Below are 26098 nucleotides of genomic sequence, written 5' to 3' on the forward strand. Positions count from 1 at the left end.
TTCAAATCATGCCTTAACATACTGCAGTGAAGGAGGCATCAAGGCGGCAAGCCCTGCTTTTGGATGTTGCCGACATGAAGGATGACCTCCTGAAAGTCACAGCTCTTTTGGGGCCTGGACCTGAAAACATCCAGAATAATTTGGACTCTGAACAAAAGCCTGAAGAGAAAGGGTTGTTGCATGAACAGGATGAGGGTCCATATGAACTTGTGGAGAAAGTTCGTGAGGATTTGGAGAAGGTCAATGCCATTTTAAAACATGGGCAGGAACCACAACAGCAACCTGAGGATGAGTGGGTTTTACTCAATTCTGAAGAAATTAATGAGGCCAAGAGGTTGGCTGAGAAAGAAATAATGAACCAACAAACATATCGCCCTTCTATTGGGTCTTTTGATGATGCAGATTTACTTGGAACACCTCCACCTTCTCCAGCCATGCTCACTCTCAAACAGCAATCAACATATTCCAAACAAATATTGCAAGATGATCTCGAGTTATCTGTAAATTCCGCTCTCCCATGTGTTGCTGCTCATAAGATCCAGGTCTCCACATCAAAACTTGCAGCTTCTTCCAAATCTCCAGAGATTCCTTTATCCCCAGGGGTGGAACAGACACCAATTGGCTCGATCAAAGATAAGGTGAAGGCTTTGCAAAGAAAAGTTGAAGCTGAACAGGTTGCACCGCATAAACAAGTATCTGTAGCAATTTCCACGGTGGTTAAAAAAGCAACAACAGCCATCACTGTGAAGCAAAAGGATACAGCTTCTGAAAGAGTGGAAGAAACCATGTCTGTGAAGGATCTCATGAAGGCTTTCCAGTCGGGAAAAGATCCATCTAAAGTTGCATCAGGCCTCTTTGAGTTCAGGCCAGTAGGTCCCATTGATCCTAAAGAACATGGAAATGAGAAACCTATTGTTGGTGATGAACAGCAAAGGAGATGTGATACTCCAGAAAAGGAACTGGGTAAGCATGATCTGGGAACATCCATGTCACTATGTATTGAGGCTGAGAATGGGACTGTAAAACGCCTAGAAAAAAGTGAAGTCTTTCCAGCAGTTGGTGCTGAGACTTTTTCAGAGATCAAATCTCCCAAGTTGCTTGTGAGTGGGGACAAAACTGTGTCTGATCTAGCAATAAGTCCTGACCGCAAGACATCTACAGATTTTTCGGATGATCTGCGTAGAGAACTGGAAGAGAGTGAGTGCTTTCAAGAGTATCGCAAGGCTGCAGATCAGCCAGCAGTTTCAGAGTTTTGCTTTGAAGGAGTTTTATCAAGCCATTTTCAGCCAGATGTCATTGAGGAAGAAGAGTTGCCATCTCCAGATTTATCATCCCAAGAAGCTGCAGTGATCTCTGAAAGTCCTCAACATGAAGGTGTTGCTGAATTAAACAGTGTGAGCCTGGAAAATGGTGCATTACATATAAGCTCTGAAGACAGTCTTAATCATGAAGGCCCTGCAGAAACTTTGGAGACAAGCCCAGAAGATCTGAGCTTGTCAACATCACTGCTGAACGGTAAAACGCAAAATGAAGGAGGGATAAATAACGAGGCAGCTCCAATTCCTGCCATAGTTGTAAGCAAAACAGCCATGGAAAGTGAAATGCCAGAACTTTCTGAGAGTCTTGCTTCTAAAGTAGAAAGCTTTGGTTTGGAGGAAAACCACATGGAGGAGACAGGAAATAATCAAGCAGATAGCATGGAACTGGAGCAAAGTAGAGGAGAATTAAATGAAATTCCTGATGACATACAGGAATCAGAAGAGTCTCTCACAGCTTCCCCTATGGATGCTGAAGTCAAAATTGAGCAAGAACTTTATTTTTCATACGAAAAAGAAGGTATCATTATAGATGATGAGAGCCCAGAGGAGCCTGAGACTGAAAAGCATTCACAGTCTGAACTGTCATACACCAGGCCACATGCAAGTGACACTGAAGCTTCTCCAACAGGTTCAGATCAAGATACTGATCGAGATCTATCTGTGAAGGAAAGTTCGTTTATCGAGGAAAAGGAGGCATTGTCTCCAGCAGAAGCAGAAGACCTGATGGAAATGGACATACGAGATGGAGAGAAAGGCTCTTGTAACTCAGAATCCTTTGTGGAAGAAGAGGCTTTAAAAGAAGAAAACAAAGGTGATGATGCCTTGGCTGAGACATCATTTGAACTAATTAGGGGCTCTGCTTATTCTCTGCCAGAGCAAGACACAGCCACAAATAATCTCCATCCTTCAGAATCTAGATGTGAAGTAAAAAAAATGGAGATCGATTTGCAGAGCGTGGAATCTTCAGAGGTATTCAGTTCTTCTTTGGAAGGGTCAATTATAACACACAAAGGCTCACTGGAAGTCCAGGAAGACTTTGATTCTCAAGAATCACCTGATTCTTTAGAGACAGGCCCACCCCAAGAATCTCCCTTGGAAGATTCTCTTGACGGTAGTCCAACAAAAACAATTGCATCTCCTGATGTAGCAAACATGTTAGGGCCTTGGGCAAGGGCTATTCCTCCTCATAGCTTAACTGACAGGTTTGATGCGATGACTAAATCTAGTGAAACCATAACAATGAAATTACGTAAGACAATGCTTTCTCCTGGAGCTAGCCCTGATGAAGACAGCCTAGAACAAACATCTCTTATGGAAAGTTCTGGGAAAAGTCCAGCCACTCCAGAAACACCAAGTTCAGAGGAAGTGAGCTATGAAGTAACACCAAGGTCTGCTGTTGAACTAAAAACACCACCAAAGCCGAGTATTATTTTGGAAGAAAAGGAAGATGAAACGGTTTCTGAGATTGAGGAATGTGATGTATTTTCTGGACAGCTAATTGCAAAAGAAGATGGCAGTATGTCACCAAAACAAGCTACATTCAAAATGGCAGCCAAAGTTAAAACATTTGATGAATTAGAAGAAGAAGAAGAAGAGGAGGAAAAAGAAGAGGATGAGGAGAAGATAAAGAAGAAAAAGGAAGAGGCAGATTATAAAATTTCTTCTAATAAAGAAACAAGAAGGGAAAGTGAAGTTGAAGACCTTGTGGTTCACGAAGAATCCAGTTCTGCCACAACACCTAATATAACTGATAAACAAAAGAAAATGCTCAACCATACAATGGATAGCACAAAGCTTGCAGCAAGTGGTGAAACCCAAGAAGCTATCTCCTCATCAGAGAGTGAGCCAGAACTGACAGCACTCCGGCAAAGCCAGCAATCAGGTCTCCTTGATGAACCAGTCATCAGGGTTGAACCCCCTTCTCCACTCCCACCTGGTGCAAATGATAGCATGTCCAGCCCTGAAGATCTCACAATACTGCCACAGAATACCTTCAAGACAGTAGAAACAAATTTTATTGAGCATATAGTCTCCAGCAATGAAGACACCACTGTTTCCCCAAATAGTGATGTTTTAGGTCTGGCAGAAGGAGGAAAGAAAGCATTTTATTCTTCCTGTACAGAAGAAGAATCACAAGGTATGAATGGCAGCTTTGTTGAAGGAACCTCACAAGTTGTACAAAATGCAGACAAAACCGAGCTAATGAATGTCATGAACAAAACAGATAGTTATTTGACCAGCAGCACATTTTCCAAACATAGCTCATTACAAGAAGTAGCTTCTTTGACTATGGAACATGACAATCAGCCAGACCAGCAAGATATATTACAACTTAATGGAGGGTATTCTACAACCATTGACTGTCCTCCTGTCCAGATCCCAGTTATGACTGATACCTCACCATCAGGAGAGAGAGTACCTTTCCCATTTTGTGAGGGAAAGATGTTTGAGATGACTCGTGGTGGTGCTATTGACATGAGCAAGAGTGAGATCGGGGAAGATGGCGACTTTGTTCAGGTTGCAGAGCCAGAAGGGTCAGCTTTAAATGGTAGTGAAAAGGAAATTGCTTATGATGGGGGAAAAGTAAATAATGATGTTGTAAGTTCTCAAAACAATGAGTCCACAGATGCATGGGAAAAAGAAAGTGGAAACGGTGACGATGAAGCCTTTTCGATGATCTCTGCAACCAGGTTAGAGGCAAAATCTCGCATTCCAATCAAAATGGGAATATCGGCATCTGGAAAGGTGTCACGTAGGGAAGCACAAGCACCTGAAGTTGCTGAAATTCGACCGTATGCATACTCAACCCAAGAACCTGCAATTGAGAGTCACGGAAATCAGCAGGATGCCATTATGACCTCTAGACATGAGGTAAGTTTACGAGCCGATCCTGGAGAAAGTGTAGCTGAACTTGAGACTAATATGAGGATTACAATTCCAACAACACCATTTGATAGCGACCAGTCTTCCCACGTTCCAGTCCGTAACACAGCTGTGGTTACCGCAATTCCCCGAGAAACATCTTCACATGAAACGGCAGCAGTAATCATGTCTTTCACAAATCAAGGATCACATGACGTTCCCACAAGAACTATATCTCGAATCCCTATAAGGCATGCCGATGGTCAGGGAGATTGTGCAATGAATACGGAGATGGGTCATTGTCGGCCCACACAGACTGTGAAGCCTGAGCAACGAGGTCATCTAGATATGGATGCTCCAATGAGCCCGCAAGCACAAGGCCGGCGAACAGAGTCAGACTCTGAATCAGAAACGAGCTATAGTGAAAGCCATTCCCCAAGAACTCGGTTTGCTTCACGGATCCCAATAAAGTCGAAGTCATCACAAGGTTCACAGCAGCAACATGTAGCAGGAGCTGGAGCACCAACAGATCAGACCTTTCAGCATATGTATCAGCACTCACCTGACTACTTCCAAGAGATCAGCTCTGAACCACAGAACTTGGTGGACAGCTTGACCAGCGGGGAGCAAAGCCCTCAAGATGTTGACATCTTAGATCGCCTGGCTGTTCAAGAAGAACCTCTGGGTGGTGACAGAGTCATGCCTGCGACTGCATGCTCTCCATCGGTGGCACTGGCTAGTGATCGTGCAGATGCCCGGCCTGTGTGGGAAGAGCCAGTGGAAACCCAGATGGGAAGAGTTTTTGGCCTAACAGACCTCGGTGCGAATTGGAGCTTACTGCCTCGTTGACTGTATGCCCATCCTTCTGCTGGCAATGGCATCAGCAAGTCCTTGCAAAACTTAGCATAAGCAGGCAATAGCTTCCAATATACTGGGCACTTTAATCCAAGAAGGGTCAGGAGGGACATGGGGTTGCACCAATCAGGGAGCTTTTGATGCATGGCTGCAGTAAATTGTCTTTCCACTAGCAGTGATAGTCATAAAGGCAGAACAGTGATGGAGGGACAGTTGATGCTTTTGGGATGTGTGAATAAATTTACAATTGTCTTCATATAATTGGATCATCCAATAAATGTTTACTTATTGGTGAACTCACCAGCCACAAATATTCATTCGGCTTACAACATCTAGAACATGAACAATGGGTAAGGATAGATAAACACAGGAAGTGGGTAAACAGCAGCTGAGTGAGAAGTGAGATTGTTATTTAAAAATTGGGAGTATCAGCAAACGGGCAGACATGAAGGAAGATTAAACTATTTTTCACTATGTAGACAGATTACTTTGCTTGGCCTCTCTGTTAAAGGACTCCTAACATGTCATAAAAATTACACTTGTAAGACCCGAACCAAAAAGGACTTCATAAAAGTATGTGCTTCCACAATATGTTTGCTTATGATATGAAGCTCAGAGATTATTTTTCATGGCACCGGAGGTCACTTATAATGATAATGAGCCAGAAACTTGCTTAACGGAGCAATGTAGTCAGTGCCATTAAACATTTACCACATTTACCACACAATCCTTCAGTATCCACAGTAAACATCAAAATTCCCCTTCTGTTTAGTCGGACTCCTGTTCACTACCAGCAAAAACATAGCAATGAGAGTACTTATAATAATAACTCATGAATTCAATATTTAACCAGGTTATCGTACCAGCCTGGTGTTGGCTTAGCGGTTAGGGTGCCGGCTTGGGATCCTAGGATCCTGGGTTCGAATCCCGATCGATCGCTGAATTAACACCAGGGGGGTTGACTCAGCCTGTCATCCTTCCGAGGTCGGCAAATTGAGTACCAGCTTGCTGGGATGAATGATCCCGGTGTGTACCCCGGCTTAGAATAGGTACACCGTATCCCTGCGCATCATAAGAGGCGACTAAGGGTTGGCGCCAGGAAGGGCATCCGGCCATAAAAACATTGCCTCAAACAGGGAACCATGATTGTCATGGGGTCCGCAAGACTAACCCCTGCTCTAGTGGGGAAAATGGCCTTAAAACGATCATTCATTCATTCATTTATTATCAACCTGAACATAGATTAGCATGTAAGCTTCTTGATTCCTCAATTAAATATGCTCAACTTCACCAAGCATCTGCCTTTACCATCGGCTACTTCCTGGCTGTACTTGCCACTTGCTGAAAACATCAATTCCCTTTAACTCATGAATATATACACTTGGTCCTCACTTAATGTTTTAGAGAACGTGACTTTAAGTGAAACAACATAAAGCGAATCATATTTTCCCATTATATTTAATGTATAAACTGGAGTTGGGTTCTTTTGAACATTTGTGCAAAAAAAAAACGTTAAAAGTTGAAATTCTCGACATGTATAGTACACTCCTGAACGAAATAACATTTAAAAATAAAATTAAAATAAAATTCCAAATATAAAAGAGATATAAATTGAAATAAGATAACACTCACCAATAATGATGGGTGTGGAGGTTGTTGTTGTTGTGTTGCCTCAGTCAGTTCTGGTTGAATCGACCAGTGGCACGAAGATAGCCGATCAATCTCACAAGAGCGACCCAGAGATCCCTCACATCCAAGATTCTGTGCTTTTGCCCACATGAAGCCAGGACCGCACAGTCTTCCATGACATGTTTTATGGGTGTGGAGGTTGTTTGTAGAGGTGGAGTGAGGGAGTAATAGGACGAAGGGGCAAAATCATCTGCCTCTTCATCCGATAATGAAACTGTAGCGTCTTCTGGCCTCTCTTCCTTTCCCTTTTCAACAACCTTAAAAATGTATCCAACGACTGTTGGACAGCTTTTTCCTCTTTTGTCGGTAAAGCTCCTAATATCAGGTAATGTCATCATTATCTAAATTAAGCCTGGTGTTGGCTTAACAATTAGGGCGGCTGACCTGGGATCCTTGTGCGCTGAGTTCAAATCCCCCTGGTGTTAGCTTAACAATTAGGGCGGCTGACCTGGGCTCCTTGTGTCCTGAGTTCAAATCCCCCTGCTGTTGGCTTAACAGTTGGGGCGGCTGACTTGGGATCCTTGGGTCCTGAGTTCAAATCCCCCTGGTGTTGGCTTAACAGTTAGGGCAGCTGACCTGGGATCCTTGGGTCCTGAGTTCAAATCCCCCTGGTGTTGGCTTAACAATTAGGGCGGCTGACCTGTGAACCTTGGGTCCTGCGTTTAAATCCCCATGGTGTTGGCTTAACAGTTGGGGCGGCTGACTTGGGATCCTTGGGTCCTGAGTTCAAATCCCCCTGGTGTTGGCTTAACAGTTAGGGCGGCTGACCTGGGATTCTTGGGTCCTGAGTTCAAATCCCCCTGGTGTTGGCTTAATGGTTAGGGTGGCTGACCTGGGTTCCTTGGGTCCTGAGTTCAAATCCCCCTGGTGTTGGCTTAATGGTTAGGGCAGCTGACCTTGGATCCTTAGGTCCTGAGTTCAAATCCCCCTGGTGTTGGATTAATGGTTAGGGTGACTGACCTTGGATCCTTGGGTCCTGAGTTCAAATCCCCCTGGTGTTGGCTTAATGGTTAGGGCGGCTGACCTTGGATCCTTGGGTCCTGAGTTCAAATCCCCCTGGTGTTGGATTAATGGTTAGGGCGGCTGACCTTGGATCCTTGGGTCCTGAGTTCAAATCCCCCTGGTGTTGGCTTAATGGTTAGGGCGGCTGACCTTGGATCCTTGGGTCCTGAGTTCAAATCCCCCTGGTGTTGGCTTAACAATTAGGGCGGCTGACCTGTGAACCTTGGGTCCTGAGTTTAAATCCCCATGGTGTTGGCTTAACAGTTGGGGCGGCTGACTTGGGATCCTTGGGTCCTGAGTTCAAATCCCCCTGGTGTTGGCTTAACAGTTAGGGCGGCTGACCTTGGATCCTTGGGTCCTGAGTTCAAATCCCCCTGGTGTTGGCTTAACAGTTGGGGCGGCTGACCTGGGATTCTTGGGTCCTGAGTTCAAATCCCCCTGGTGTTGGCTTAATGGTTAGGGCGGCTGACCTGGGATCCTTGGGTCCTGAGTTCAAATCCCCCTGGTGTTGGCTTAATGGTTAGGGCGGCTGACCTGGGATCCTTGGGTCCCGAGTTCAAATCCCCCTGGTGTTGGATTAATGGTTAGGGCGACTGACCTGGGATCCTTGGGTCCTGAGGTTTGAGTCCCGTTCGCCCCTTTTAATTAACACAGGTGGGATTGACTTGGCCTCTCTTCCTTCCGAGGTAGGAAAAATGAGTACCAGTGTACTGGTAACAGAGATGGCACTGACTGCATCAGCGGCAAGCCACGCTCACAGGAAATTATTACAAACCAGGGGCTCAAATGGCCGCACACGACAGCTAGCTAGCTATTGTCCTATTAATTTTGGAACTCCGTTCTCTGTTCGGATGTAATTGTTTTTCCTGTTTTCTTACTATCAGACTCACTACCAGACTTATCACTTATTAAGCCATTTTGACTGGTCTTTTTAGGGGATCGAGCATGCTTCAAACAACATCAAAATGCTGTGATACAACTGGTCAGCGTCTCCATGCACCTCCACATCTATGCGACATAAAGTAGTTCACTGTGGCCTACTGGAAAACAACGTAATAGAAAACTTCATGATGTTAAAAGAACACATGTTCCCTGTTGTATCAGCAACGTTATAATGAAACAATGTGGACCGAATCAACATTAAGTGAGGAATTACTGTATATATTATGGAAGAAGATTGATGTTTAAAGCTGTAGCAAAAATTATTCTGGGAGTGCATCATGGGCCAAATGGCCTAATTTCCTTGTTTGAGGTAATTTTGTCCTCAGTCTCATGTTGTTGAGCATATATAATTTGGTGGAGATTGGCCCAGCAGTATGGAATTATATATAAATCAATGAAAATGCTTCACACACACACACACACACACACACACACACACACACACACACACACACACACACACACACACACACACACACACACACCTCACTCGCATATATTGTTTCTGATAAATTGTCAACTTAACTGAACTACCCAGTTTTCACCTCTGAATATTTCACTGAATATGGTATATGCTTGAAACTTAACACCTAGCCCATTATGGCAGCATCATTGAATTCAAGAATTGTTTCAAAATTTGGAATGTTACTTTGGATTTGGAACAAACAAATTTGGAACTTTCAAGAGAAGTGTTATGCTGTTTACTTGTCTTTTCAGAAATAATATTTAGAAAAACCTTAAGACTTTGTGAACAGTCCTTTGCACAAGCCTATTGTTTTGAGTACTTAAACAAATCACCAAACACTGATGGTATATAAGATCTCAAGGAAAACATCGAACATGTTTGAGTATAGGTATCCACATGGGCATTATTGGTGCTGCTATACATTCAAGAGCTTTGCTATAATCAGCCTCTCTTGCCATTATAATGAAGTCCTAGGCCTGATACTTACTCAACAAAGGCACCTTTGTAACAACTGTCAATTGCCTTCGATTCATTTTTGAATCTCATTCCCCCTTTCTGAAATATTTTCTTTACGATTTCCTTCAGGAGAAATTGTTTTTTTTTTTTGCCCCTTCATTGTATTATTTCATGTGGTGTTGGGCTAGCGGCGAGGGTGCCGGCTTAGGATCCTAGGATCCTGGGTTCGAATCCCGGTCGATCGCTGAATTAACGCCAGGGGGGTTGACTCAGCCTGTCATCCTTCCGAGGTCGGCTAATTGAGTACCAGTTCACTGGTAATTCCCTGCTTGTCGTAAAAAGGCGACAAAAAGGGTTGGCGTCAGGAAGGGCATCCGGCCGTAAAACATTGCTTCAAAAAGGGGACCAAAAAACAACAACAACCACGGTCCCCGAAAAGGCCAACCCCCGCTTTGCGGGGAAAAATGGCCTCTAAACGGTGGTTTTATTGTATTATTTCATGTCTGAGCTGCGTGCCATCTTTATTCATTTATCACCTTCTTCTGCCTATTTGCTCCCGGTTTGCTCCCGGCTCCCGGTTTGCTCCCGGTGTGTACCCCGGTTTAGAATAGGTACACCGTATCCCTGCGCATCGTAAGAGGCATCCGGCATCCGGAAGCATCGTCAGGAAGGGCATCCGGCCATAAAAAATTGCCTCAAACAGGGAACCATGATTGTCATGGGGCCCGCAAGGCTAACCCCCGCTCTAGCGGAGAAAATGGCCTTAAAACGATCATTCATTCATTCATTCTGCCTATATGTAACTATAATTACACAACCCAAACCGATTCATCACTACGCTGAAGTATTATGGCATATTAGTGATATCGTCTGGTGTTCTTCAACAATTTCAATAAAAACTTATCTTGGATTGCTGTTGGTACATTATCTCTCCTACATATCATTAATATTCACTCTGACTTGATGCAAGGTTGAAATAAAAGCATCTACTATCTTAATGTAAAACTACAAAATGAATTCTCTCTCTCTGTCTCTCTCTCTCTCTCTCTCTCTCTGTCGCCACCTGTCGGCTGTCGGTGCGTTGAGTGCGGTGTCATGGCGTCTGCTCGTGTTTTGGCATTGTAGCTCCGTGCTCGTGGTTTGTATCTTTACCCTCCCCTTACCTCTTCTCACCTTTGTACCGTCTTTTGTGTATCCCCCTTCCACGTTATCATCTCTTCCCCCCTCTTGAGAGTGAGAGGTGAGAGAGCACACGTGGTGAGACCGGTAAAGGTCCCCCCTTAGGGCGGTTCCCTCTTTGGTTTTTTTCGCTTCGTGTTACAAATCATAATACCTTTTTCCGTTTCTTTTTTCGTAAATATTTTTATTTTTCGTTTGTTTACTGGAGCTTTTTGGCTTTATTAACCCTTTATACATTTATCCTTTGTTTAAAAGTGGAAACGATGGTGGATAGCTCTCGTTACACGTCTCTTGAAGCGCTAACCCGGAAGCACGGGTTAGTTTGTTCACCTCCGTTGGGAATCGACGTCGACGCCATTATCCTTGCCGTCGGAGAGATAATCGGTTTGGATAATGTAAAAGCGGCTTCTCGCATGAATAAACACGTGGTAATGTTTGTTTCCACAGTGCCCATGGTTGCTCAAATAGTCAAGCACGGGCTTTTCTTTGCTCCCGACGTGTTTGTTCAGGTTTGTCCACTCGACACGCTGGCAGTTCGGGTTTCTCTCTCTAACGCTCCTCCGTTCCTTAAGAACAAAGACCTGGTTACTGAACTAAACAAACTTGGTTCTGTCGTCTCTTCAGTTACTATGGTTCCTGTACGAGGGAAAAATAACCGTTTAAAACACGTCATGTCCTTTCGTTGTTTCGTTTATATGATTTTACCGCATGGTGTAACCTCTTTAAATGCGGTATTGCCCTTCAAGGTTGAAGGTCACACTTATCGGGTCTTTGTCTCCACTGTGTCTCATTTGTTTTGAGTGTGGTCAATATGGTCATTTAAAAGACTCGTGCCCAGAAAGGTCCACAGATAGAATTACTGGCCTGAATGGTAATGAACAGCAGGGCTCTACTGAGATCGTTGTCGATGATGTAAACAATATGGGTGGTGCTGATGCAAACCCCATTGTAGACAAACAGAGAACCAGGAAAAGAACCCTCCCACCTTCTAGCGACCTCAACGAGCCTGATAATAAGGTCTTGGCTGGTCCTCCAACCTTCGCTCAAGTGGTTAGTGAAGGTAATGGTGGAGTGCAACCTCCTCCTCAGCAGTTGCCTCCAGTTGAGGTAATCCCTCAGCCTCCTCTGCCTTCAGAATATTCTGTGGGTAATGTGATAAATGCTGAAAAATTATGTGTTGGCCAGACAGCACCTGAGTCTCTCCGGTGTTTTGAGGGTAAACCTCCATGTGAGGTTGAGCCTCCATGTGTGTCCCCTGCTGAAACTTGTGTTGATTGTGCCACCCCTCCCTCTGTGGGGAGTGGTGAGTGTGTAGGAGCTAGTGATCCGTCTGTGATCGAATCCTCCATTGAGGCAGCTGAGCCTTGTCAAGCTCATGGTCAGCAGGGTGAACATGCTGAAGTCTCAGATTGTCACGTTGATGAGCCCGTTGCTTCGGCAATGGACTCTCAATACAACGATTGTGACTCTGATGGAGGTTCTTCCATTGCCTCACTGAGTGATGGTGAGGCCTACTTCTCATCAGAGCATGTCTCTGGAGACTCTGTCCCTCCTGCTGAAATCATAGATTTCCTACAAAAAACCTACCGTAAAAGGCGCGTGAAAATTTGAGATTTCTTCGTTGACACTTACGCCTTCATTAGTGGGGCTCAGGAAGTTGTACAACAATCTGCGGCCCTTCATATTTCTGATCAATCACTGAAAAGACTGAAGAGGTACCTTGTCACAGCAAGGAAAGAATTAAACCTGGAATGGCTGTGTTGCTGCCTATGTTTTTATGAACATAGCAAGTTTGAACATTAATGGTGGGCACAGTCAGCTGCGTAGGTCCCAAACTGTGCAATTAGCCAGGAGGGAAAAGATTGATGAACTTTTATTGCAAGAAACTCGTGCCACTGCAGACTGCATGGCTGATTGGCAGCAACAGCTGATTGGCACTTGGTTTTTTAGTAATACAGATTCTGTGAGTGCGGGTATTGCTTTTGTTGTCAGTACACGTTTGGCTGTCTCCCCCCCTATCTTTAAGGAAATCGTACCAGGCTATCTAGCCTCTGTAGAGTTTGAATACAATCAGCAACGATTTATGTTTGTTAACATCTATGCTCCAAGCGATAGTACAGATAGAGGAACTTTTTTTTAATCAGTCCTTTAATTTCCTGAGACACCTCTCTTCTGATACGTTGTTGTGCTTAGGGGGTGACTTTAACTGTACTTTAAACCCAACTTTAGATAGGAACAGCGCAGAGCCACATCCAGCTTCAAGTAGGCCTCTTTCCATTATAATTTCGCGGCATGACCTCAACGATGTATGGCGGCAACAACACCCAAACCTGCAGCAATTTAGCTGGTGTCGGGTTCTACTAAATCATCTTTCACTTGCTCTTCTTGATAAATTTTATATTCCTAACTCTGCTGTCAATCTTGTGACATATACGGCTATTGTCCCTTCAGGATTCTCTGATCATTCTTTGGTAAAACTGTGTTTTTCTTTTCCTCGTTTCAAACGCCGCACCCTGTATTGGTCCTTTAACACCTCACTTCTGAGCGATCCTTTCTTTAAATCATCCTTTGTGGTTTTTTGGGACAAGGTTGTGTATTTCCAACATCGTTTCCTAAATCTCTGTCAGTGGTGGGACTATGCTAAAGCGCAGATCCGTGTTTTCTGTCAGCAATACAAAACCAATTGCTCTCAAAGTAAACAATTATGTATTGATGCATTGAAACAAGAAATTCTTCGATTGCAGGAAGGTGCTGAGGTCCTCAGTGATGAAAGACGGTGTCAACTCCTCTTTGAAAAACAAACTCTGCTTCAGGAATTAATTCAAGAAAATGGTATTGGTGCCTTAGTCAGGCTGGGAGTGAATGGTTTACTGTCGTCAGACACATGTTGTAAAGATTTCTTTAAGTTTGAGAAGACGACCAAGGCGAGCCAGCAAATGCTTAGTCTTCGGGCTAGTGATGGGCATATTCTTAGTGATAATACGGAGATTGTTCATTTTGTTCGGTCTTACTTTGAGAGTGTGTTTTACTTCTCTGCACAGATTACAAGATTTTTGCCAAAGCGCTTGCTAACCGTGTAAAGACTGTTTTAAGCACAGTTATACATCAGGATCAATCGTACTGTGTTATGCACAGATCTATGCACGATAACATTTTTTGGTACGAGACCTGTGGGATGTGTGTGCATTTCAACAACAACATACCGGTCTCTTTTTTATTGACCAAGAAAAGGCTTTTGACTCTGTTAATCATGAGTATTTGTTTCACATTTTAAAGCAATTTGGTTTTGGGGCATCTTTTATTTCATATGTATCCTTATTGTATAATCACATTTTTAGCTTGATCAAAATCAATGATGGTCTCTGTTCACCTTTGCGGATTGGGAGGGGAATTCGGCAAGGTTGTCCCTTATCTGGAATCTTGTACTCTCTTTGCATTGAGCCCCTTTTGATTCGTTTACGATCTTCTCTTATGGGATTTTCAGTGACTCCATCAGAAAATCCCGTTATCATTTCGGCCTATGCTGATGATGTATGTGTTGCTGTTCGCAGCAGTAATGACATTGCGCTGCTATTAGTGTGTCTAGGGGTTTACTCTCAAGCATGAATGAATGAATGAATGATCGTTTTAAGGCCATTTTTCCCCGCTAGAGCGGGGGTTAGCCTTGCGGGCCCCATGACAATCATGGTTCCCTGTTTTGAGGCAATGTTTTTATGGCCGGATGCCCTTCCTGACGCCAACCCTTAGTCGCCTCTTACGATGCGCAGGGATACGGTGTACCTATTCTAAATCGGGGAACACACCGGGATGTACAACGCAAATTAATTGGTCGAAATGCAAAGCAGTTTGGGTCGGCGGTATGCCACCTTCTGCCCTTCCAATTCTCCCTATGAATTTGACATGGGGAAAAGAAGGTGTGAAATACCTCGGTGTTTATCTTGGAACCCCTGGTTTTGTCAAAATGAATTGGGATGGTTTGCTCCACAAAATTAGCAAGAAATTAAACAGATGGAGAGGAATTTTGTCGACCTTGTCTTTTCAAGGTCGTGCTCTGGTCATTAACAACCTGGTGGCCCCTCTCTTATGGCATAAAATGATTGCCTTGCAGCCACCTGCAACGTTGGTGTCGTCAATCCAAAAATGTTTACTTGACTTCTTTTGGGATGGCAAACACTGGCGAAAGCCAGAGACTATTTGCCTTCCACTGGTGGAAGGGGGTCATGGACTTATGGACATTCTTTGTCGGGTGATGGCCTTCCGAGTCTCTACAGCTCGTCGTTTTATATTTCTGGAGGCCTTGCCCTGGAAATCTACTGCAAACTGTATATTAAAACAAGCCGGCATGCTAGGCTACAATTGTGAACTATTTTTCATGGAGCTGCAACATGTCAATGCTTCGCTGCTCCATGACTTTTACCAAGATGTCTTGAACGTCTGGCGGTCCATTTCAGTAACTCGGCAAATGGGGACGTACAACAGTGAAAGGTTCCTCCGGGAACCCCTTTTCTACAATGCCCTCTTTCCTGCTATTCCTCACTCACGTGCTTTTGTGCAACGTTTTTTGAGTGCTGGCATGAAAACGACTTGGGACTTTCGTAACTGTAACAGGAATAGTTGGTTCTCCGCAGGACATCTTCAAGTAAGAACTGGCATCAGATCTTTGAGGGGCGTAGCCAAGGTCCTACAAGAAATCCTGTGTGTTTTTAGGCACTTGGGCCTGAGCTCAACCGCCAACATTGGTGACCACCATACACCACCACAGATCTGTGCCTGCCGGCTGATAGCGCCACAACATCTTTCTTGTTATCCTCATCGCCACTTTCCAGCAAGGATAAAAAGAGACTGTATCGTTTGTGTATTTCAGTCCGGTTTCCTTCGTTACAGCCAGTTTCTTTTGGGGCTCGATGGAAAGAGAAACTGCCTTCTGGGTCTCCCTCCCATCCGCAATGGTCTGCAATGTATGTTTCACCGATTGCTAAAAGGACTGGTGATATTGCTTGGAGACTCGCCCATATGGTGTTGCCCTCCAATGTTTTATTACATCGTTTTAATGAGGACAATTCAGTGGAATGCCCTTTTTGTATGATTTCTGAAGACCTTTTCCATGCTTACATAGATTGTGCAAGACTCTCTCCCTTCTTTGGTTTTCTATCAACTTTTTTTAATCGTATGAACTTTTCTTTTTCTGCACGTGTTTTTATCTTTGGAATACCACTTAGTTACAAAAAACGCTCTGAGACTGCTCTTGTTAATTTCGTAATTTCTATTGGAAAATTAGCAATCTACAAAACAAGAAAAGCAAAGCTCCTGGTAAATGCTGATATTTTATGTGATGTGGTAATTGTGTTTAAGGCTCTAGTCATGGCAAGGTTATGCTCGGAATTTTCTTTTTTCCAAATGAAAGATGATTTACAAACCTTTGTGGAAAAATGGTGTGCAAAGGGTGGGTTTTGTAAACTTGATAATGGTTTGTTAAGTTTTTTATTTTAGTGTTTGGTGTTTTTATTGTTGTTGTTTGGCTGCACATGTTTGGAATTGTGGTGACTTTATTATTTGCATGACTTGTGTGGTTTTCTTTCCTTTATAATAAAAGAGCTTCAAAAGTCAAAGTCTCTCTCTCTCTCCCTCCATCCCTCCCTCTCTCCCTCTCTCTCCCGCTCTCTCTTCCTCTGTTAATCTCCTCCCTCCCTCTCTCCCTCCCTGACTCCCTCCCTTCCTCTCTTTCTCCCTCCCTCTCTCCCTCCCTCTCTCCATCCCTCCCTCTCCCCTCTGTCCCTCCCTCCCTCTCCCCTCTGTCCCTCCCTTCCTCCCCCTCTCTCCCTCCCTCTCTCACTCTCTCTGTCTCTCTCTCTCTCTTCCTCTCTTTATCTCCTCCCACTTTCCATAGCGGTTATTTGTGATTGTCACGCATGCGCAAACGTGAGGCGCTGTTGCTCAACGCCTTTGGTGGTATGTGTTGTCTTTGTTGGTTTTCCCAGTTCTATCTTTCGCCGTATTTCTTCCCCTTTTTTGAGCTTTGATGTGTACATCTCCTTGTCTTGTTCTATCTATTGTGTGAGACAGAGAGAAGGAGAGGGGGGAGGTAGGGGAGAGGGCGAGGGAGGCACGGAGAGAGAGAAGGAGCGGGGGAGGTAGGGGAGAGGGCGAGGGAGGAACGGAGAGAGAGAGAGAGATAACGATAACATGGAATCAATTTAACCACCTTTTATTACATGTCTATCGTTCTGATTATTGCTTCAAATCATTTTCATTTCTTTCTTCCTTATAGTATCTTTATTGCTTCCTTTGGTTTTCATTTTTGAGTTATAGCTAATGAGAATAGTCAAAAGCCTGCTGGTTCTGCTACCAATGAGGTGTAAGCACAGGGAGTGCCTCATCCCGCCGGAAGGCGTTCAAATGGTTGACATCCTTCTCGTTATTGGGGAATTAATCGACGTGAATAACATTTGTGCTGTATCCCAGATGAATCGACAACAGAGTTGTTTTTTTCTTGTCGCAAGTATGTCTTGTAGACATCGTTGTAGAAAACAGGTTAATTTTGGGAAACGACTAGTTTGTCCCTGTCTCGTCAACGGACACCCTGTCCTTTAAGATAATCCTGTCTGAGATCCCACTCTTTCTACCTAATAAATACATTTTTACAAAGGTCAGGTGAGTATGGTACTGTTGTATATATATAAGTGTTATGGTTCCTCTGCCTACCAGAAATAGTACATTGAGGCATACAGAATAATTTGGACCTTTCTGTTTTGTAGTGTTAAGGATGGTGCCAAACAGTTGGATATCTCTCTTGATTTCAAATTAGCTGATCAGGAATACAGGATTTTTGCGGCCACTGATACCTTCATTTAATATGGATGAGGTGCATGTGGACACACTAGACTAGACAGTATTGTCCTAATAAGAGGACGTACACTGCAGCAGTCGGGTCAGCTCGTTCTGTGACTGTATGCGAATAATATTTAAATGGGGCACCTACAGTCCAAAGGACTATGCCAAGGAATAACAGGATACAGCTAATAGTGGTGTTGATGAGGTGAAACATCCAGTCATGTGGGAGATGTGGGAGGCTACAACCTCCTGAACAAATGGTTTGTGATGAGGTGCAGATTCTGGGAACCGAGTCAAGAAAACATCTGAAGCTCTCTTTTCTAAGAGTCAAAAACGAGGGCAAAGGCAGTAAAGTGATTTTAGTACAAACATGTAATACCTCAAAGCACCTCGATAATCTTTTGTAAGGTGAGAAAAGTGGTGTTGTGAACATGACTCTTCCACTTGCTCATGTTGAAGGGAATGAAAATGCCGGAAGGTGTACTCTTGTTTGTGATGACAGATGCCGTGTACTTGGTGAGAATGAGCAGTGTCGGATGTCGAGCATCAACTGTTCCTTGCCCGCCATTGTAATGACACATGATGAAGAGGATATTAAAACTAGGAGGCAATAGTGATGGGAAATTTGTCTCTGTGCAGATGCAATGAAAACAATTTATTGATAATGATACAGATGAAGTGTCAGTGCTTGGGTGATTGCAATGACGACATAGTTGTGGGGTCTGATAAGGATCCTTGTAGCTTTTCTTTCTTCAGTGAATCTTTGGGTGCATCTCAGGAGTAGGAAACATGAACTGAGACAACAAATTTTTAATGAACCTATTTAGACAACACCATGTCATAATTAAGGATTACTTTCCCAACATGCAAAACCTCTCTTACAAAGAGCCGATCTTGTAGAAATCTCTGATCCCCAGTTTCAGCAGCTCCAGAAAGCTGTTATGAAGGCAAATACGGAATTGCAGATGGAAGGCGAATTAGGTTCCTAGAACTCCAATGTGTGAGATGATATATTGCATCCTTGAATATAAACCTTACGGAGAATTCAAACAATTCAAGCCATAAAGAAAGATCAAAAGCTGATATCATTCATATGCCAAGGGTACTATGGTAGCTTTCTTGCTATGGTAACTGAATGGTGAACACTCTTTAGTGCGCAGTGGTGGTTAAGTGTGTTTTCCACAACTAAAGCCTCTTTTGGAATTCTCTTAAGTCATAAGATTTTGCACTCGGAGGATTACTTTTAAAGAGATCTACTCGGGGCATCTGATATCTGTGGAATTTTATTGCAATACACAGAAGATTATTCTTGTGAATGTGTATGCACAAAGTGATCCTGCAGAGAGAAGAATGGTCTTAACAATACTATAGGATTTTGTAAACCGATTGGATTTGATTGCGTTACTTGTATTGCTGGGGACTTGTACTGCATGATTAATCCCTCAGTTGTTGGGAATGGTCATGAACTCCATGCTTCTTCTACTAAGGTTTTAGAGAATATCATTAACAATTGCTGTTTTAAGGATGTGTGGAGGTTGCAGCATTCACGTTCACGTTGTTATACATGGTGCAGATGCCATGAAGTTATTATGTCAATTCCAAGATATAGTATAATTTAAGTGAACAAGTCGACGCTATTGTATCCACTATTAAGACGGATAATGTTGTATCCACTATTCAAATACTCCCAACTGGACTTGCAGACCATAACTTGGTTTTGATGTCTTTCGATTTACCCCATCTATCGGGTGGTAGTGTGTATTGGTCACTGCTCGCCTTTTAAGTGATAATACGTTTTAAAGACGTCTTTTGAGCCATGTGGGAGAAAATTAATTCTCCCAAGTTTGAACATTCTAGTTTTAGACTGTGGTGGGACCTTGCAAAGTGTCAGGTTAAATCTTTCTGTCAACAGTATAGTCTATATACCACTATAATGCAGTCTCTTTCAATGCGGGACTTTCAAAATTATGTGAATGAATGAATGAATGAATGATCGTTTTAAGGTCATTTTCCCCGCTGGAGCAGGGGTTAGTCTTGCAGGCCCCATGACAATCATGGTTCCCTGTTTGAGGCAATGTTTTTATGGCCGGATGCCCTTCCTGGCGCCAACCCTTAGTCACCTCTTACGAATGCGCAGGGATACGGTGTACCTATTCTAAATTGGGGTACACACCGGGATCATTCATCCCAGCAAGCTGGTACTCGATTTGCGGAATTTGCGCGAATTTAATTCAGGGATTGACCGGGATTCGAACTCAGGATCCTAGGATCCTGGGATCCCAAGCCAGCACGCCAACCGCTAAGCCAACACCAGGCTTCACTTTAAAAATTATGTATTAATGCTAAATGAGGTATTTTGCGCATGTGCTGTGCGTTTGTTTACACTGATTTGGTTCGGTTTGCAGGGCGTTTAACCTGCCTTTGCCAGTGCAAAACCTGTAATTGATTTAGTTTTTTAAACAGTATTTTCAGGATTTAGACAATAGAGTGGCAATTTAAAAATGTTTTAATCATAATTGTTCTGTTCCTGAATGCAAATCAGACTCACAGAAATATAGTACATATGAGAAGTATCTGTGGATGATAGGGGTCAGGTTCCTATCATTTGTTAATACAATACAAGCGAGTGGTGGCATTGGTTATAACTTATAACACATGAACACACACATACATGCACACACACGCGCACACACACACACACACACACACACACACACACACACACACACACACACACACACACACACACACTTGTCCTTTCAACAATAGATGCAAAAATCTAGTACAAGTTCTCCTGTGGCCCCGGAACCAAACACATATACATATATATACATATGTACTGTATCTCTATATTTATGTATAACAGTACTCACAGCACATACCAATCCCATTCCCATCACCCCGCCCCCTCCTCCCAAACATGCTTAATAGTAAATGTCATAATTTTTAACTTACCCTGTCCATCGACAAGCTGACCTTCCCAATGGTGTTCAGAAGCACGAAGGCTTGGGTAGAACGCGTTTCAAAGCACACGAAGGTTCGGCCTTTCACGTGCTCATATCGGCAGGAGTTTTTACAATACGATTGCAACATATCAACTTTTTGGGAAAGTTGATCAGGAAGTTGTCCAACTGACATTGTCTCCAACTCCAAATTATATTTTTCGAGATATTCCCCACTTTCTGTTTCATGACGATAAAGGCTTTCTTGTAATCTAAAATGGTGGTCAAATTAGATTGAAATTCAAGTAAATCTGGAACCTTTAAACGATGACTTATTTAGAGGGGGAGGATGCCATTAACAAACTTGAGTTCAACCACACCACAGATCATTTTAGCCAAGTTTGGTCACAATTCAATCAGCAGTTTCAAAGAAGAAGTTGCAAGTGTTTACAGATGGACAAACGGACAGATTGACGGATGGATGGATGACATGCCATCCCATAAGCTCACCTGAACTATGTTCCAGATGAGCTAATAAAGGAAAAAAAATAAAAAAAATCGAAGCAGGTCAAAGCAAATGACCTAAAATCTAATTTGGTGAACAAGTGGCGAGAACAGCATTTGTACGCCACAAATGACACTCCAAGCTGCTAACATTTTTCCAAGATGGAAAAAGAAAATAAAACATTGGAATTCCTCTGCATCTTTTGCAATCGAGTTTAAAGCAACATAATAGACTGCCAATTAGTCCGGCAGCTAAGCTAAATATAGCATAACAATTGTGCATTTTGTGAGGAAAGCACCAAATTTGGCACACTAGTAGGCTATCATATTATGAAAAGATCTGGATATTGGGCCATCTCAGATTCAGAGATTTGATTTTTGCAAGATTTGCAGATTTTGCAGATTTGCAAGCTGTGATTGCAACGCCAGGGACGGCCGACTCCTTCCTGCGAGCTGCCCACGTCACCCGCACAAGAAGAGCTCATCAAATCACTGCAGCGGCACTGCACATCCTGCAACACCGTGCGTATGAACGCCACTGTATGACATTATGACATATGCTGATGATGCAGAAGACCTGCCTGAGTTCGAAGACTGGTGTCACCAGAGAGGAGAAGACATTCCCAACTTTCAGTACTGGGCAACTGTGCTGGAACTAGAGATGTTGGTACTGGTCTACGTGCGTTCTCTGCGGCAGGCTTCATTCACGATGTACCTTGATGCCCTGACGGAACTGGTCCCATGGTTCCATGCCTTAGACCACACACACTATACCAGGTGGATCCCTGTTCACCTGAGGGACATGGTTGCACTCCCAATGAAGCACCCAGATGTAGCCAGAGAATTCAGGGCTGGCAACTTCACTGTACAGAAGACGAAGAAGGTGTTCTCTTCGATCCCAATCGAATCGAAATCTTGCAAAAATCAAATCTCTGAATCTGAGATGGCCCAATATCCAGATCTTTTCATAATATGATAGTCTACTAGTGTGCCAAATTTGGTGCTTTCCTCACAAAATGCACAATTGTTATGCTAAGTTGCCCCACTAAATGTAAAATTAAGGCGAAAATGATAAGATGGAAGGATTAATGTAATATGCTGTCCTACCGGGAGCGGCGCTATATGGTACACATTTACATAGAGTATTTCCATCGACCTCCTCTTCGGAACTCCTAGGGAGGGAGCAAATCAATTAGCTACAACCTTTGTCTTATGAGGAATGATAGACCCTTAGTCCCTCTGGCAAATGCATCGACCAATGACAGACACCAAATTGCGTATTTTAGTATGACTAGTACACCGGCTGATTATGGGAGTGGCAGGGAGGGTCATTCCTCTTTGGGGTATATATATTACAGTCGATCTATGGGCGGTCGCAAGAACATTGGGTGTGTGTTCATTTACCAAGTTTGTTGTGGAGAGATCGCCAAGTGGTTGAAGCATTCGAGCAAGCACTCCATTCAAAAGCGTTAAGGAACGGCTGGCTTTGCAAGCACTAGCTAGCTGCTTGGTAAAATGAGCACACCCCGGGATTCTCCCTTTCAGTTTCGTATCAAACAGCAGGAACGAGTTTCAAAAGTTCGCGACGAAAAATGCCACTGTAGCGGCAGAAAGGGTCATGTTATTAACCCAACATTTGTGGGTTATATAGAGTGCAGTAGATCTTCGCTCAGTTCTGTATGTAAACCTTACTTCACGGATGTGGGGATTTCTCCAAATTTCTTCATTTAGTGTTATAAAGAGCATTAGCGACTGTTTAAAAAGCTAAACATACGTGTTTGTGGTTTATAATATTTTTACTTCCTGTAGAAACTCTTGCTCCCATGGAAACGCCATTATAACTATAAGCTATTTATACATGTTATCACTGCAGGAAAACGCATTGGGGAAGTGGGACATTATTAGTACTGGTACCCCACTGCAAAGCCGCAATGAGCCGGCGAAGCCAAAGCCTCTTGCCACTATTTTACCCATCACTATGGCATCAGTAGGTTAGGTAGTTGGTAGTAGGTAGGTGTAGTAGGTACCGTACCTCGTTCAAAATGACACCATTTGCATTCTGGATGAGATTAAGATTGATAAAATTTCCTTCTTCATTAATTCGGTGAATTCCGTCTCAACTTCGGATATTTCCTGCCGTGAAAAACTATCCCCTACGGCCGCGAGATTTCTAAAAAACAATTCTTCGTCAATTTTAGAATATTTGACGCCGTTTTCAGCCTCCGAACGCGGTAATAAGCTTTTTTGAAATATTTTTTTAAATGCTCGAATCTCATTGGTTCCAGTGTTTGGTGACTATTTTCGTTGAAGATAACCAGAGCCCGTGTGGGCCCGGGGAACGAGGTTGGTCTTAAAGTATTTTAATTACAAATTAGAGGTGCATAAGATTGTGAATCAAAAAAAGACGGGTGAAACAAACTCCTATTGAACTTTTTCTCAATTTTTTATGCATACTTCCGCATCCGCAAGATGGCGGCCTCCATTGAGTGATTTGGTGCGTCAAAGCTTGGAATTCTCAAAGGATCCAGCAAAATCTGGTTTTTCAACATAATACGTACGCGTTCATTCACAACACCGGCTTCGCCGGCTATTAATATTGTTTTCTAATAACATTAACAATATGCAATTATCATTAATTTTGTTACTAAAAGTGTCTTTGGAAAAACGCCACGATAAATCTTCTTCTTTGGACAAACGCCACGATAAAGCTAACTTAATATGGCTATACACCTCAACACGCAACCCATTGACGGCAATGGTGGAGAAAACCCGCTCGGGGGAGAAATCCCCTTGGGGAGGGGGGAAAAAATGAATGCGCTACAACCTGCATTATGTAACCCTTGGTCATCCTGTCAAGTTTGGTTGAGATTGGATAAGTAATGACAGAATGTATTGGCGTCAAAAATTCACCAGACAGACGGACAGACACCAAATTGCGTATTTCAGTATGATGATGATGATGCTACTCGACAAACCCTCAAGTGTTGTCATCTAGGCTCTCACTTAACCTCCCCTAGATTTTGGCAGTTCAACCATAAGAGGGTTGCTGGCGGATCTTGTGCGACCTGTAGGAATATTTGGGGAACAGAGCACAGACAGAGCTGGTGGAGCAAGGCCGGAGAGGAGTCGGTAGAAGACAGTCTTGTTTTATTAAAATTTATTAAAATGGTTAAACCGTTTTATTAAAACCGAAGATTACATATTTCTGTTCTTAAAGGGATGTGTTTTGGAGAAAATTTCATCCTGTATGTAAAACTTTTTTTTATCCTAATATTCACTGTATGATGGAAATAAATAACAGATTATTCCCCACTCTGATTAAATGATAAAAAATTTTTTAAAATTTATAATGCATTTTATGATTAAAATAAATAACAGAGCAATTGGGACCAGGGTCTTCTACTGCTCTACTAACCATATGTGGCCGGAGTACAATTTTTTTTGGGAGTTTTTAGCTGATATCCGGGCGAGCACATTGGTCCCTCCCTTTTAATACCTTTCTTTACCACCTTTGTTTACCACCTTAGCAGCTCAGTGTGGGTAACTTGTCCTTTTGGTGATCAGAAGAAAGATCTTTTTAATGCATATATACCAGTGGATCTTAAATTATTTTGCCCCCAATCCCCAAATTCTACAATTGTCATTTTCATTCACTTTGTAGATGTTTATTTTTACCTCCGCCACCAAAGGTGGATGGAGGTTATGTTTTCACCCCTGTCTGACCCCTGTCTGTCTGTCTGCCTGTCAGTTTTTTTTGTCCGTTTGTTTGTGAACAAGATATCTCAAAAAGTTGTGGACAGATTCGGGCGAAATTTGGTGGTGAGGTAGTGTATGTGAAAGGACGAAATGATTCGATTTTTGTGAAGATCCGGATTCGGATCCGGCTACTAGAATTTTTAAAGTGATTCTTCACCATTGGTAGATATAGCCAAAAATGATATATAGCAGGATATCTCAAAAAGTTGTGGACGGATTTTGACGAAAGTTGCTGGAGAGGTTATGTGTGTGAAAAGAACTAATCGTTTCGATTTTGGTGAAGATCTGAATATGGATTCGGATATGAGAATCATTTGATTTTTAAGTGATTCTTCACCATTGAGAGATCAGGTGAAAAGCGATATATAACATGATATTTAAAAAAGTTATAGATGGATTTGGACGAAACTTGGTGGAGGTTGTGTGTGTGATAAGGAATAATCGATTCGATTTTAGTGAAGATCTGAATATGGTTTCGGATATGAGAATTCTTTAATTTTTAAGTGATTCTTCACCATTGAGTGATAGGGCTAAAACCAACATAAAGCAGGATATCTCAAAAAGTTATAGATGGATTTTGACGAAACTTGGTGGACAGGTTGTGTGTGTGACAAGGAAGAATCTATTCAATTTTGGTGAAGATTCAGATCCGGATCCGGCTAGTATAATTTTGTAAGTGGTTCTTCACTATTGGGAGATTGGGCCAAAAACGATACATAGCAGGATATCTCAAAAAGTTGTTGACGGATGATTTTGATGGTGTTTTTTTCGTCCCTCCTGTAGGGACTCTGAAGTTCTCTTTAATTTATTGGTTGCCGTTGCAAAATATGGAATATATAAATCAAGAAAGAAGGAGTGGTAGAACAGATGGTTTTGATGTCATCCATATTTTTAAAGGGGTGTTTTCAGCAAGATTTGTGTAGAATTGGATTATTTTGTGAATAATGCGAATTTCAAACGTTTGGAAAGGGCACAATTAGCAAAGGAATGAGCAAACAATAAGAGAAGAGGAGGGGAGGAAACATTGGAACCAGCAGTAAGATGATTGGGTTTGGGTTAGTGAGGGTTAATGGGGGTAATAAAGCTCATATGTCAGGATGGGAGATGTGATGAGGTGGAGGTAGATTGCCTGCTTAAAGTTCTGGAAAACATTGTGGGAAAGAACGACCTCTGGAAGGTGATTCCATAGATGGGAGAAGTGAGGAACAAAAGAGTTGAGGTATGCAATCAGCATGGAGTTTGGAATTTTAACTAGGAGGGAGTTGCTGGATCAATGCATCTATCCTTGAGTTGCT

General features: G+C 42.9%; 2 protein-coding genes across 3 annotated transcripts in view; both read left to right on the forward strand.

Moving 5' to 3' along the window:
• The window catches only part of LOC137425860 (uncharacterized), a 473741-nt gene that overhangs the window by 389603 nt on the left and 58040 nt on the right, over window positions 1-26098 (forward strand). The window lies entirely within an intron of this gene.
• LOC144891480 (uncharacterized) lies at window positions 75-5030 on the forward strand. The gene has a single exon (XM_078775100.1). It carries the CDS (start codon window positions 75-77, stop codon window positions 5028-5030), a length of 4956 nt encoding a protein of 1651 aa, XP_078631226.1.

This window comes from Myxine glutinosa, chromosome 4 (genome assembly GCF_964187855.1).
Source record: "Myxine glutinosa chromosome 4, kmMyxGlut1.1, whole genome shotgun sequence".
Classification (NCBI taxonomy): domain Eukaryota; kingdom Metazoa; phylum Chordata; class Myxini; order Myxiniformes; family Myxinidae; genus Myxine; species Myxine glutinosa.

What these genes read in the sequence shown, in the direction of transcription:
- LOC144891480 (XM_078775100.1), top strand. Translation starts at nt 75, where the DNA reads ATGAAGGATGACCTCCTGAAAGTCACAGCTCTTTTGGGGCCTGGACCT.